The sequence below is a fragment of the Ictalurus punctatus genome, chromosome 1 (assembly GCF_001660625.3).
Source record: "Ictalurus punctatus breed USDA103 chromosome 1, Coco_2.0, whole genome shotgun sequence".
Taxonomy (NCBI): domain Eukaryota; kingdom Metazoa; phylum Chordata; class Actinopteri; order Siluriformes; family Ictaluridae; genus Ictalurus; species Ictalurus punctatus.
Window position 1 is genome coordinate 16,040,423 of NC_030416.2, and position 15,723 is coordinate 16,056,145.

Genomic DNA, 15,723 nt, shown 5'->3' on the forward strand with positions numbered 1-15,723 from the left:
TTGTAATGGTGATTGTCAGCATTCTGAATTTTTGCACATATTTCTTAAACTTTTAATAAATCACAAAGCTAATCAGGTAAGGCCATCAACTACTAAATAAAATGACAATTGTCTCAAATCATCTTTTCACCATCAGTGTAGCAAACCCTGGAAGTAGAGCTACATTAGCCAAGAAATTTTCTCTGCTTAGACCAAACATGAGGTATATCAGTATAACCAGAATTTCATGTTTATACTGTTATAACGACTTTCAAGAAAAAAAGTGTCAAATCCACCTGCGTAACTATTAGACCTCTAGAGACTGTTGTGTTACTTACGTTTCTGCATTGTTATATTTTTATGCTAGTAAGTGGTGTTAAAAATTGGTCTAACCATCAATGAGCTGGTGTGTTATGATGTGGTGTGTGGTGGGCTGCTCTGGGCCAGAAACTCCAGGTCCACTTTTTGGTCCCAGTCTGTGCCTGATTATTAATGGGAAATAATATATGCTGAAAATTTACATATTGATGTTAAAACACTGAAATGAGGGCCCAATTCCTATATTTTTCCCAGTGCTTCCAAATCACTAAATCTGCCCCTACCTTAGACTGCTGAAAAACTTTGTGAAAGCAATGAACAGAGAAGGTAAAGGATTTCAATACTTGAGACAGATGTTTTCTGAAATAACTGATCCAAGACGAAGGAATTTTTTTGGACCACAAATCAAATGGCTCATCGATGACAGGCACTGAAAGTTATTCAAATTCCAGTTCCAATTCATCCCTTAAGGAGTAGGGTTGAGGAGAGGCCACTGGAGTTGTTCCTCCACAACAAACTCCTCAAATCATCTCTTTATGAATCTTGCTTTGTGCACAGGGGCATTGCCATGCTAGAACAGGAAAGAGCCTTCCAAAACTTTTGCCACCATGTTAGAAGCATACAATTGTCTAAAATGTCTTTGTATGCAGTAGCATTAATATTAGCCTTTACCAAAAAAAAGAGGCTGAAACCCTGAAAAACAGCTCCAGGCCATAATCCCTCCTCCACCAAACTTTGCTGTAGGCAATTTACTGTTGGTAGGTAGCATTCTCCTGGCATTTACCAAACCCAGATTCATCCATTAGAGTGTCAAATAGTGAAGTGTAATTCATCACTAGAACATTTTTCCACTGCTCCTGAGTCCAGTGGCTGTGTGATTTACACCACTCCAGCTGATGGATGCTTGGCATTGCGCATAATGATCTTAGGCTTGTATATGGCTTCTTGGCCCATTTCATGAAGCTCCTGATGCATAGTTCTAGTGCTAATGATGCTTCCAGGGGCACTTGGGAACTCTGTAGTGAGTGATGCAACAGAGGATCAGTGATTTTTAATGCTCTACACACTTCAGCCATCCTTTGACCTGCTCTGTACATCTGTGGTCCTCTGCTTTGTGGCTGAGCTGTGGCTACTAGACACTTCCATTTCACATTAACAGCACATAGACAAAGGTGGCGTCCTATGACAGTGACATGTTTTAAGGCCCTGAGCTCTTCAGTACAACCCATTCTGCTGCCAATATTGTTTATTGACACTGCATAGCTATGTGCTTGATTTTATGTACACGTTAGCAAAGTCTGTCTAAAACACCTGAACTCAATAATTAGAAGAGGTTTCCACATAAGTTGTCGACGCCTCAGCATGATTTGATTGGACTCTATACACGGTCGCTTCCGCTTTTAGTCTCGGTGGATAGCACAACTTTCGGTGGTGCCCCGGAAGCGATTTTACTTGCCGTTTCAGTGAGTGTTGTCAGCATGGCTTTTTACTCACTGCTTGCAAGATCTTCCACGCATTATAGTAAACGATGTCAATCACATTATGAGGTTGGCGTATGTCATGCCCTCCAGTAAGAAGAAGAATGGCTTTAAACTGTATATTTCGAGTTATATCCACAACTTGATGGTCTCTGGCTAACAAACTTAGTTTGATATTTCATACAGTACTCTTATACGTTACATTTTCTATCTAGTTTACTTTTATTTCTTTATTTATTTATTTATTATTATAATTTTAGATATTGTGTTTTTTTGAGTCTGCTTCATATTTTCTACCCGAATTTAATATAAAATTTATATAGTCAAGTGAAACCAGAAGTATATCGCCATTTTGTATAAATGCATGCAATAGTATGTTCCTGCAATACCGGAGGCTGCAGTTTCAGTTTTGGAGGACTGAAAAACGTGCAACCAAGGCAGTATTTCCACCAAATACTAACTACTTATAGTTTTAAAGGTTTATTACATCCAAATACTACTTTCTTTCTTGCAATTCAACTTGGTTGCTAAGAGCTGCATGTTAAGCAATTTGTGTGACTAATTAATTGGCATAATTAACTCCTCGAGTAAAGTAAAAAAGGAATCCTATGCTATGGCCTTTGCAGTTGTAACGGGTATGGAAAACATTCCATAAATTTAACGTGTAGAATTACACAAAAAGGAGATGTGTACCTGGTGTGACTGTCTGTTTGTGTGAGTGCTTTCCCTTTTGGTTGTCATTGGTTTGTGTAATTTCCTGTTTTGGCTCCTCCTCTTCCCTTTCGTGTTATGGTTGAATGGGAGAGGATAAACAAAGATTCGACCCAGTTGCCCTCCGCCTACATTTTTTCTGGATTAAATAAAACACACAACGCAGACTACAACCAGTTACACAGTCACTAGATCTCAATCACATATTTTAAAGGCAAGACACAAGAATGTCTCTGGGGGTAGATTCAACATTGTGTATATTTTATAAAATAATAAATACTAACAATTGAACACACACACAAACCCATTTGCTCATCAGCTGCCACATGGACAGAAGCTCTGTCTTCACTGACTCCTGAAAGAGAGAGAGAGAAGTGAATGAAATAAGGAAAATTTACTTGAACATGTTCAACTCTGTAATTTTAAATGTCATATTTAAAAGAGCTTAGTGGTGATATATATATATATATATATATATAATTTCTTTCTTCTCCCCCCACCCCAAAAGCTATGTTTGCACAGTAGTCCAAATGTAGACCCCGACGTATACCACTGGGGGTGCTGACTTTCAAGAAGTGATTTGCGTGTTTCTCCAAATTCCCGTGTAATACAAACAATCTGATATGATATTTGTGTTCTGTTTGAGTTCTGTCATGATCAGCAAAAATTTCTACTATTTAGTTGTTCCACAAGGTGGCAGCAGTGACCCAGGCCCGGTGATTCTCAAGGTAGTCGAAGAAGAAAAAAAAACAGGATAAGCGTAAGAGACGGAAACGAGTGCAGGTTAGAAAGTACCCGCATTTCTAGCCTTAAGGCGTATAAGGATTTGTATATGGGTGCTAATCGTGGCGAGAGATTACCCAAGCATTATGCTTCGTGTTGGGATTCTACTTCGTTGTCGTCCTTCATACAGAAGACCTGCTTTACTGCTTTGTACTGACTCTTGTAGGCCAGGATGGGTAGTGCAAGTTTTCGTAATGCGCATGCGTCGACCGCCGTGTACTCATACATGTCAAATGGAGTAGACTGTGCGCTGACGTGTAAAAAAAACAAAACAAAAACAAAAAAAAACATAAGTATACCAGAGGCTTTAGTGTCTCTGAATGCTGCAGCAAAATCCTGCTCCGTCCAGGACAAACATTGGTGAAATCTGACCTAGACTGCTGTAATGAAACTTGTAAATAAATCAACAAATTACACGCAGACCGAAATGCATAAAAATCTCCTCCAGTTTATTTACAGTATTTACAATTCTTGAAGGATTACATTCAGCTGACATTGAAAGTTGAGATTCTACAAATGTAAATGTGGTCCATAATGTATAAGCTTTCAAAGACACATTTTATGTAACTGTGATGAGAATTTAATATTTACCTCATGATAGGTCTATTCTATTTGAGAATTCCCACCCTGCTGATAAACAAACAAACAATAGAAACCCTCATAGAATTTGTAATGGTTATTATGGGAATTGCATTGGTTTTAATGGAAACTATAATGGTCCCGGTGGGTCTGTACTGGTAATTTGTTACTTTCTATTGGTGGCATGCTATATCTAGTGGATACCATTTAAAGACCAATAATGGTAATAGTTTTAATGGTTAACAACTGATGGTTTGTAATGGTATTTGTAGAAGAAACCATTAGAATTTCTGTGATGGTTACCATTGTTCTTTTTTCAGCAGGGCCAAGTAACATGAAACCATAACTCAGTATTAAAATGAAAAGCATTTACAACCTTTATAACCTTTTACAAGATTTACATGTGTTGAAAAATGAATTCAATGTCCATCAGATGGCAGTGTTGTGCTGCTGCAGGAAGTTATAGAAACCAGTTCACTTTACCCAAATGTTGATCTTACAGTTGACATACAGTTGGGCAAGTGTATTCCTCTATTAATCCCCTGTCCATGCAGGAGCAGTTTTTACCCTCTATACTTTGTATGGAAAATACAGAGGTGAAACTGGCAGTGGTTGTGCTTTAGGAACATGGCAGCCATTGTGTTTTAACCCATTCAAGTGTGTTGAGGCTGTGATTAGTTGGCCTGTCTGCGTGGTGATGGCGAGGGAGGCCTTCGGACTGGTGGCAGGTCGTAATGTCCCGGGATGTGACTGTTGACTGGCAGGTCGTAATGGTTCTGAGGATCCTGTTCCAGAACGTTTCCAAGAGGACATTGTTCTGGAAAAAATGGGACATGGATCATTTCATAATCCAAACCAAATAAGAACATTTCTTGCTTCTACCTCATAAAATATTCTAGCTTGCTGAAAAGCCAAAGAAAGGCTCTGACTGCACAAATAACTACTGTAAAAAAAAAAAGTTAATCGTCTTTGGTACACAAAACTAATGGGCAAAATTAGTTTAAACATGTGCTATGAAACATGAAATTTGAAAGGTCCAAGTCTACTATTATTGTATTGTACTCATATCATTGCTCATCCAGGGTTTTTTTTTAAGATAAAGTAAGCACTAGACAGCTAACTCAGCAAAAAATGAAAATAGTTAGGCAGATGTTGTCACACTGTTTTTTAGCACACCCCTGCTATTGTTATGTTTTGCCCCCCCTTTGTATTCATATGACCTCTCCAGCTCCTTGTACATTTCCAGCTCCTCAAACCCCATTTAATCTCAGAGAGAAGACCTCAGATTAGGGGTAAAACACGCTCCCATAGGTACAAAACAGTAGGGAGAATTAATGTACATTTACTGGCCTAAATGGTTTCTGAAAAATGGGCCAATCAAGTGACAGATTGTTTCCTCTTAAATCCACTGCTAGTGAACTTTCCAGATTAATACAGCTTCCAAGCCCAGTGTTACTGATAAGAGGTTATTATTCATATCTTTGGATGATAGCGTTGTAGAAATTTTTGGTTCATGCACAATCAGGTGCTCTGACATGAACTCCTCTTGGCTTCCTTCCTTCAGGATGAAATGTGCTAAGATAAATAAGGTTCAGTGAAAGTTACCTCTACAGGAGAAACTAGTGGAAGGAAGGACTGGATGTCGGAGCTCTGTGTAGGATCTCTCAGGAGGCACAGCAGGTTTCATTTCCATGTAGCTGCACTCAGGAGGGCAGGGAGGAAGACCAGGCAGGTCTTTAATGGTGGCATATGGATTTTCACTGTTTAGAGAACTGCTGCTCACAGCAATGCAGGAGTCCTTCAATTCTGAGAGCAGATTACGGAAGTGATAGAGACAAAAATAAATTTATTGGAACCTGTGCATACCACAGGAACAAACATACTGTACACAGTGATACTGTAGACGGCACTTACGTTTGTTATAGTATTTCCCAAAACTGGCACTGTAGCTATAACTGCGGTCAATTCCAAATGCTCCTGCAAAACATAAATTAGGAATTTAAATAAATTCCAAACACAAAATTATACATTAGGAGGAGACTAAAAAGGTTTTATTGATAAATCCATTGAGGATTGTGTAATAACAGCCAAAACCCTAAGTAAAATCTAGTGTTGGTCAAAATAGGGATTTTCTTCTTGTAACATACTTTGACACCTCAGGTTTATTAAGGAATACATTTATTTCACCAAAATGATATGAAATACCTTTAAATCTTAGGCCTAGGCTATCCTCCTACAAAGACCATGCGGTGTAAGAAGCCAGTGTAACAAATACATTTGCCTAAAGATGTCTATATCCTTGGTATTTAATTGTTTCACAGTGATTTCCATACAATTTGATCAAGATGTTAGATAGCTACATGCTTTAACATAAGTCTAATAATCAGATATCAGCTGTCAAAATGTCTGTGATGCTCCGGTGACACAGTCAGAATGGAATATTTAAACTCAGTTCTCCCAATTTTCACTTCTGAGGGTAAACAGACTTTACATACATGCTATAACTTTATTTCTGATTGAATTACATACAAAACATTTCAGTACAGGAATGTTTTAAGAAAATGTCATAATTCCATCATGTGAAGGGTTTGCCCAGGCCTCCACACACATTGTGAAGTCGAAATAACTATACAGTAAATGACATAGTAAGCAGGCATGCCTTGGTCTTTAGGGGGTTCCTGGTGTTTCCAGTCAGCAGGTAAAGTAGCATTAGTTTCCATTCCAAATAAGCCTCTTCTCTCCCGCTCCATATTCTTCAGACTATAGAACAGCTGCTTATTGGTGTTCTGAATCAACAAAATAGCAGAGCGAAGGGATTGCTCTTTAAGTAAATGAAGTAAGTATTAAGCTACACTTATGTCTGTATTCACACTGACTATTAGCATTCATTAAAAACACGCCTTCCCATTCATTTCATAGCGGACTACCTTGATAAGCCGGTCCTGGTTATTAGGGATTTGGGGTAAAGGAAGTCTGTTCTGGGACAGGGTGTGGTAGCTAGGGTTTGAATAGTAGTGATGGTAGCTGTGTGGAACATCTAATGCAAAGAAAGTGTAATAAGAATATACTTTGTTATTTGAAGTGTTTCATTTTCAAAGTGAATTATGCTCAGGATGTTTCAAATGCAGAAAAATGATTAGCCGTAGTGACTCCTACCTGGTACAGCGTACTCAGAGGTGACATTGCGGGTGGAGGAGAAAGACACCGTGGGTGTGTTGCTCTGTTTGTCCTTCTGTCTGCGTCGGTAATAGAGCAGCAGTAGTGTTAGCAGCAACAGCACCAGGATCAGCAGGACCACAATGCCCACAATCGCCCCCCAAGAGTCTTTCTCCACCGGAGACACAGGCACCATCATGCTCACCACTCGCTCTGTAGGAAACCAGAAACAACAATTACTAACAATGTGCCATTACAATAGTACAATATAACTTATATTATAACTAATATAAAATCTTCATAGGCATTATGTTATAATATTTCTTCATTAGGTGCTGGGTTAGGTGCAAATATGGAAGACAGAATAAAGAACATGCAGTGTGTTAGTACAGCTCAAATATTGCTATCTGCTATAAGTTTGTGCTTTAAAATCTTATAAAATGAAAGAATACCTTGTGCACAGTCCACTCCGGATCCAGTTTCACACAGACACGCACCAGTGTGAGGGTCACATGAATGGTTAGGGGAGCACGAACACATCTGATTACAGTTAGTCCCAAATGTCCCTGCTTTACACACTGCAACACAGGTATTGCACATTACAGACAGCAACAGGAACTAATGAATAAATAAAGAATATCCAAAATAACACTCAACAGTCCATCAACATAATCACAGCAACCATAGGCAAATGTACTGGCTTGAAAAACTGTCACTCATCTTACTTGAAACCTGTTGCGCTGAGAACCAATGAAACTGCTTGATTATAAATGCTTATTCTTACCTTCAGTTAGCATGGTACACCTGACCAGAGCCTGTCTATCTATTTATTCTTTTACTAAATAAATAAATACAATACATATACACCGTTTATTTATTTATTCTAACTATCCAATCTCAAAGTTTAGTTACATTATTTTATGTAGCATAATATAACTTTCATATTAATATATTAAATGCATTGAATAACAAACCTTTCTGAAAATGTATTCATTTTCTGATGTATTTTTTAAATTGGTAAGTGTGTCTCCATCAGTGCTGTTAATGCGAGTGAGGTTTGTCAAAAATACATATTATTAACTGACATTAGAATGACTTTTAGCAAAAACAAAGCAATATTATTCTGATCACGACTTTGACTTACACACAGAACAGTCTGATCCAGTCCAACCCGGGAGACAGTGACATGATCCATCCTGATGATGACATGTGGCATTGTTGGCACACCTACACACACCACTGCACTGCTTACCAAAGTGACCAACTGGACACACTAGAAATCACAGATATCTTTCAGTTAATATGACTATAAACAACATACTTTTGTGTATGGTTTGTCCTAAATAAGTTATTTGAAACAGATTGCAATCTTTGAAATAAACAAACATTTACTAGTCTGTAACGATAACAAAGGACCCTAACAGTATGTTACTCTTCACTGCTTATCAAAAACCTTCTATTAAGGAGGCTTGTTTAATGCCTTGACTCCTCACAGAAATCAAGCTAACATCTTCCAAACTCCATATCACTGTGCATGTGCGTGTATGAGTCTGCATTTATGTATATTAGGATTCCTACCTTGCTCACACAGGAGTCCTGTATAGCCCGGTAGACACACACACTGGCCTGTGATGTGATGGCATGAGGTGGAGTGGACACAGGCAGGACAAGTTTGACTGCACTTCTCCCCATAGACACCCTGACTACACACTGAGAGACAGAACAACAGGATCTGTACACAACTAACCTATAAAAAGCTGCTATTCTATAAAGATATGTAATATTGGATAATTTTCCTCTATAAATAAATGACCAAGTATAATAATTTTGTGTCATTTGTTTCATTGGGTTCTCTTTATCTTTAACTTTTAGGACTTGTGTGAAAATCTGATGATGTTTCAGGCCATATTTATTCAGAAATGTAGAAGCACCTACAGCCTCTTAAATCAGATCACACTACTGTACATGACCTTGGACTCTTTGGTTCTGTCTGACAATTCTGTAATTTTAATACATTAAGCAATAACATGTTGAAAGCAGGTACAATGTTAAGGCCAGTTATGAAGGTATACTTAAGATCTACAATGGGCAGCTACTTTAAACCACACTTAAATCTGAGAGTGAGATGATGCACAGTGACTGAGAGGATCTGCACTCACCATGCTGACACTGAGATCCCCAATAGCCAGGTTTACACATGCAGACCCCACTGTGTGGCATACAGGAGGCGCTGTTGAGGCACGAGCAGCTCTGATTACACTGACGGCCCCATCGACCTTGTGGACATTGCTCTGTGCAACGCAGACCTACACACACACACGGTTTAATTAAATTACGCTGGTCTAGTATACAACTATTTACCTTTATATCAGTGACTACAGTGAAGCGCAACCGACAGAAAAGATGCTAATTAAGTTGTACCCGTCCAGCCTGGCAGACACTGGCACTGTCCTGTAACACTATGGCAACCTTCATCATGGAGGCAGTCACATTTATGCTGGCAGCCTGGGCCAAAGTTTCCCACCTGTTTAACGAGAACAAGCAGAAATGGAAAATATTCTTCTCAGTCAGAAGCAATGATGCAAAGCAGTCAACTGTGAGCAGAAAGCATGCATAGCCTTAATCTAATCATTAGCTTGATAATTTTTTTTCCATTTAGTACCCCACTTTGTTGAATGCTAACATGCTTCCTCTGTGACACGTGAAATCAGCCACCACATCCTTTTTTTTTTTTTTTTTTTTTAAACTGATGCTCGTTTTACATCACAGGGCAGCTGAAAACATTCAAAGGAAAGTGCTATCTGCTATACATGCCATGAGCTGACAGACACAAATTAGCTAGTGTAGCTCTGATTGACAGGTGAGAAAGTAATGCCATTAATCCCACCCAGGGAGCATGGTCTCTTGAACTCCCAGCCATGTATGAATTATCGTGCTTTAAATGGAATGATTGCCAGGCATGAGGTAGGAATACAATTTAACTTTATGACAGCTATCAAAGGCAAAGTCAAAGGCAATGACTTGTAAAACAGTGTAGCATTAGCATGAAAAAAAAAAAAAAGAGTGTGAGCATTTTAGCAGGTGTGGGTGTCTGAATGGCTCTGTTGTGGTTTTTCCTACCAGCACATCCTGGCTCAGTACATCTCTGATGGTATCTAATTGCTGATGATTTTTAATGTATGTATTTGGGGGCAGACTCACAGGGCAGGGCTGGTCACACAGATCTCCTCTCCATCCAGCCGTGCATGTGCAGGAACCATCGGCTGGGTGGCACTGAGCGTTGTTAGCACACTGGCATGAGGCATTGCAGCCTGGACCCCACGTCCCCTCTGAACATGGAATGGAACAGTCTGGACCCCTCCACCCTGTAAAAAACACACATGCACATACCCATGTTAACAGGCAATGACCAAATGGCTTCAGTGAGACAAAATCAAAGTCAGCCAACTGTATCAACTGTGACTTTGTAAGCTACGTTTGGTTGCTGACAGCAGTAGATTAGCTTACCCTCTTTACAGAAGCATGTTCCATCTATGGGAGAGCAGGAAATAGCATTTTTGCAGGTACACTCAAAGGAGCAATCTTTTCCATAGAAGCCACTCTCACAGTGCCTGTCACAGTGGCGTCCCTACACACAGTTCAAGGACCACAGAACAGAAAATATCATCATTACCTTATCTGTAAAGCTATGTATAATCCCCGACAGCCTCAGAAGCACTTTGGTTGCAATTCTGATTTCAATTTCAGGTGATCATTTTTCTTATAGCAAAAATGCCTTTATGCCAGTTTTTAAATAATGTATCACTGATAATGTTAAATCCACTCACTGTGTATCCCGGTGCACACTGACACAAACCACTGACAGTATCACACACCCCACCGTTCACACACAGGCAGGGCTCCAGGCAACCATTCCCATAGTATCCGTGAGCACAGGTCTCGTTACAGAAGAGCCCCGCCCACCCAGGCTGGCATGTGCACTCTCCCTTCAATGGGTGACAACTGCAATACATGTGTATTAAAATTTTTATGCTTGTAACAATCATTATTAAACATGTATTAAACAATTCTTATTCTTTTTTATTCCTAGTAGGGAGGTGTTGGGATCCAGGACCATAGACCTCCTTGGATAAGTTTTAGACAACTTTTATCTACAGAAAACAGATTTACAATCTTCTTGTAAACTTACCTTAAACCAGCATGATAAATTTCACATATGAATACAGTGATATTTTTTTTTTTATCTCACAAATAAATACATTAAACGATACTAGTAATATGTGACACTAAAGAAAGATTTCTTCCAAAATTAATATATTCTGCCAGTATTCTGGAAGTAGTGCATATAAAGGATTATGATGCAGAAAACAGTCCATACAGAATTTCACGGAATGCTTGATTTTGCTGCCTCTTTTTTCTGAAAACTACTTGAACTGGCGAAATTGTCTTTCACAGTTATGTTTGTTGGTAAATGAGACCCTATAGCTGTACTCATGTTCGCCAATCGTGAATCGAAGAGGGCTTCGGCTGAATGCATGTTGTGATGACGTCACATGATGCATCTTGGCCCAAATCTGTGGAAAATCTGAAGTAATTTAGAAAAATTGCGAGCTCCTCCGAATATTGCGGAGTTTGCTTAATATTGTTTTATCGAAAATCCTGGAGGGTCTGATAAAATATGGTACACACTATACTACAAAATACTACACTAATCTTCACCTGAGAGTGTGTTGGCGGTCACACAGGCAGTTCTGTTCACAGTGCATGCCAAAGGCTCCATCAGTACACATCCTCTGAGAGCACTGGGGTCCCCTGAAGCCCGGCTCACACAAGCAGCCGCCATCGATGTGATAGCAGCGTGCACCATTAGTGCAGTCACACACACCCTTACAGTCCTGCCCATAGCTCCCCACTGCACACTCTTCGTTACACCTGTGGAGTGAGAACATGTGAGAATGGACAGATGCATACATCCATATACCCATACTGTCATACCCATACTCCCAGAAACAGTATTACAACCTGTGTTAAAGTAACCTGTGATTTGGGCATAGATTAAAGTTCTATCTAAACAAGTGACATGGCATCACTTCCAAAGCTATGCACCCTGAAGTTTCAAATAAAACTATTGAATAAAATATCTGAGGCTTTGCTTGTTGTAACATGACGTGTTTTACAACAAACCCACCTCTCACCAGTGAAGCCAGGAGCACACTGACAGTGTCCCTTCTCTGGGTCACAGTGACCACCATTATGGCACAAGCACTCCTTAGAACAATTTATGCCAAATCTTTCCTTAGGACATCGTTCTGTACATACTGGCCCCTGAGAGAGAGAGAGAGAGAGAGAGAGAGAGATTAAATATCTCAAACAATTTCAATACAGTTTAATCCATCAAGGCAAGAGAAAAGAAATTTCTCACTGTCCATCCAGGTGGGCACAGACACACTCCTTTCCCCTGGCAGATGCCTCCGTTCTGGCACGAGCAGCGAGGTGCACACCGGCCTGTCCTCACACAGGGAGTATCACATCTGTGGAGTACAGAGATTTCACTGTACTGTACAGACTCCTAACAAACTACAAACTCAAGGAAAAAATGAACACATCAAAGATAACACACACACATACAGTACATATACATTTGTTGATATTCTCAGTCGAAATGAACAGTAAATACAGCGAAAGAATTACTTACAGTGTCCCAGTAAATCCTTCTCTACATACACACTCTCCTGTTTCTTTATTGCATGAGCCGCCTGTTCCACACTGGCACTGCTGTGCACAGCCAGGCCCAAAGTATTCCTTTGGACAGGGGTCCTGTCAGCAGACATGTACAATATAGAAAATATTACCATAACAAGCTATTATACTTACACAAATGAGAATAAATGTATGCTCCTTTGGAAAAAAAAAAAAAAAGAGAGAGAGAGATAATTTATCCACAGGACCTCTATGGCCATTTACAACTATTATTTAAAAATAGTACAGAAATCTGAAATGGTAATGAAATCTTTAACAAAAGATGAGTTGTAAAATATTGTGCTAGTAATAAGACCTAATAGTGAACTACTACTACTACTACTACTACTACTACTACTACTACTACTATTAATGCCTCCTTTAAAATAATGTTAGGTGACCCTATATACCCTGAGTGTCTTTATATACCCTACCTGGCAGTGTGAGCCGGTGTAGCCTGGAGGGCAGACACAGGATCCAGTCAGGACATCACACTGGCCTTTATTCTGACACTGGCACTGTTTGCTGCAGCCTGGGCCCCAGCGCAGAGCATTGCATGCTACAAAATATAGTAAGTATATTAATTTAGCACAATACCCCAAATTCCCTACATTTTATTTAATAGTTCATGGTTACAAAATCGGTGTCATATACTTCAGGATGGCTGTCAACTAGGATAGAGTAAATGGCAGGAATATATGGGCATGATACAGTATGTAGTGGGCATGATGTAGCATTTCTGGAGAGAAGAAGTGTGCTTCTTTTTGAGTATGCACTGGGACCCTGTCACAATTAAGACATTTTCTGTAAGCTCTTGGCAGAGTTCACACCTGCTGGTAAAACAATTACCTCCACACTAAAGATGACCCCTTGATTATCTCTGTGCTACATTTTAAAGATATCATGTTACATCTTTGAGTCAAGACTGCCAAGTTGATTTACACAGAGATAAGAAGATGAATGAGGTTTAGATGAGAAATTTTACAGTCGAACACAGATGATGCTTAGACTGAAGAAAAAGCGGAGTTCACACAGGGCTTAGATTTCAATCAGGTTGACTTCAGACATGAAAGGTCATAAGAGGAGTATCCATCACACATGCGTACACGCACACACACACACACACACACGCACACACTTTCTTATACCTCCATCAATGATACCAGATACAAGCATCCTTACATATATACAGTACATACATACGTGTGGTTCTCAAAACAAGAACACAAAAACCCCAAATCTCTATCACTATCACGTATCACAAAACTGGTATTACTTTTGTTGGTACATATAGAAATTTTAATTACACAAAGCAAACAATTTCTTTTAGTGATCTTTATGGGTAAGTTAACAATCCTGTGTACTCTACATTAATAAATGAGAAGACAGTAACCTTTAATGAGCTTGTTATATGATGTTGTTTATCTTTTATCTTCCACATTTTACGTAACACTATACATTCGTTTGAAGCAGTATACTTGCCTAAATCCATTATATTTTTGTTGCAAGTGAATTATATATTTATGCTCTATTTATATTTCAGTTGATAAGTTAAACAAAATAGACTTCATGTTAAAATTATAGGTTAAAGGTTTCTTCCTCTTATTGTCTCACGTTTTTCCTTGCCTCTGTTGTGTCTGGCTTGCTCATTAGGGATAAACATATAAATGTAAAGTTTATATCCAGAATTTATTTAGGTAAAACTACTTTGTGACAATGTCCATTGTTAAAAGTGTTATGCAAATAAAACGGAATTGACTTGAATTCATATTTCCATAATATGACATACTATTACTATAAATATTCTATTGATTTTTAAAGTGACTGCTGCATTAAATTAGTTGGGGGGGAAAATCTGCAAAAAATAATGTTGGAAGCACTTTGATACCTTTTTTTCATAGCCTTGTAGGCATTAATCAATTAAGTTCTGATACTTTACAACTAGAAGGAATAGAGGTTGAAAATACCTAAAACAATAATAGAAAGAATACTAGCTGGCTACCAAAAAGTTTTTGCAAACTGTGATATTTGCCAAAGGGGGTGTTACTATTACATTCATCAATTATAAATTAACTGTGCATTAATATTTGCAGGAAAAATAATTGTAAAAAGTTTGCTAATCAACAAAATCACCAAAATATGTAATATGGCCAAGGGCACCCTAACTTTTTTATACAATTCTATGTACAGAGAACATGGTACAGCATGTATGAAACAAAATGCATGTTTAACTGTACAACCATACAAGTACCGGTATATGCTTTGCTGCTTGACATCTACTTGCAGCTTAGCAGGAGGGAGGAAATATTTATCCAAAGAGGAGATTTGAACCCACAGCTAACTTTGACAGTGAACAGCTAACAGAACTGCTCCATGATAAGATGTCAAACTGTAGAAATTTGAGCTCAGCAGCTTGGCTCTCTGTATGAAACTTTGAATGACCCCGTTTGAGTTTGTTTGCAAAGGCAGACACTGATGAGCAGAAAAAAATGCAACTAACATCAATTTTATTAGGTCAAAGCCTTCATGGAACACTGCCTTGTCAAATGACTCACAAAACTAACTTGTTTTGTTTGTGAACTGCTCCAGCTAACTATATCCAAGTACTTCATGTTAATGTTTATTATTTTCCTGGCTAAAAGTGTCCTCTAAAATATACAGGACTTATTGATACAAGGGCATGTGGGAAAAAAAAGTGTTTCTTAAAAAAGAAATCTCCTGTTTGCCACCTTTATCCTCTTGTCCTCAATTCCACTATGTCAGTGATGTTTATATACTGATAACTGTGCTTGAGTAGGAGCATCTGATCTGACCCTTGGCTTTTCACAGAAATGCAATAAGTACTTCCAAATAAATTGGCAAAATTCCATTGTATGTGGAATGTAATTTTTTTTTTTTGACGTGGGAAAATTTCTTACTTCACCCAGTGGAAGAAGTTCATGGTGAGGGTATGATCTGTAAACTACATTCCCATTACCAA

General features: G+C 38.7%; 1 protein-coding gene across 2 annotated transcripts in view; it reads right to left on the reverse strand.

Moving 5' to 3' along the window:
• Positions 1-3,697: 3,697 nt before the first annotated feature.
• Positions 3,698-15,723, reverse strand: part of pear1 (platelet endothelial aggregation receptor 1) — a 37,737-nt gene continuing 25,711 nt past the window's right edge. For both annotated transcript variants that reach the window (XM_053681853.1, XM_017472644.3), the window contains exons 6-24: positions 13,178-13,302; positions 12,700-12,821; positions 12,427-12,535; positions 12,193-12,329; positions 11,724-11,936; positions 10,832-11,006; positions 10,512-10,632; positions 10,206-10,369; positions 9,426-9,528; positions 9,164-9,310; positions 8,583-8,714; positions 8,149-8,277; positions 7,457-7,582; positions 7,005-7,217; positions 6,776-6,885; positions 6,508-6,634; positions 5,763-5,825; positions 5,454-5,654; positions 3,698-4,665 (exon numbers count right to left, since the gene is read on the reverse strand). In XM_053681853.1, coding sequence (XP_053537828.1) covers positions 4,523-4,665; positions 5,454-5,654; positions 5,763-5,825; positions 6,508-6,634; positions 6,776-6,885; positions 7,005-7,217; positions 7,457-7,582; positions 8,149-8,277; positions 8,583-8,714; positions 9,164-9,310; positions 9,426-9,528; positions 10,206-10,369; positions 10,512-10,632; positions 10,832-11,006; positions 11,724-11,936; positions 12,193-12,329; positions 12,427-12,535; positions 12,700-12,821; positions 13,178-13,302 — 2,660 coding nt within the window. In that variant the 3' untranslated portion in view covers positions 3,698-4,522. The remainder of the gene's footprint in view (positions 4,666-5,453; positions 5,655-5,762; positions 5,826-6,507; positions 6,635-6,775; positions 6,886-7,004; positions 7,218-7,456; positions 7,583-8,148; positions 8,278-8,582; positions 8,715-9,163; positions 9,311-9,425; positions 9,529-10,205; positions 10,370-10,511; positions 10,633-10,831; positions 11,007-11,723; positions 11,937-12,192; positions 12,330-12,426; positions 12,536-12,699; positions 12,822-13,177; positions 13,303-15,723) is intronic.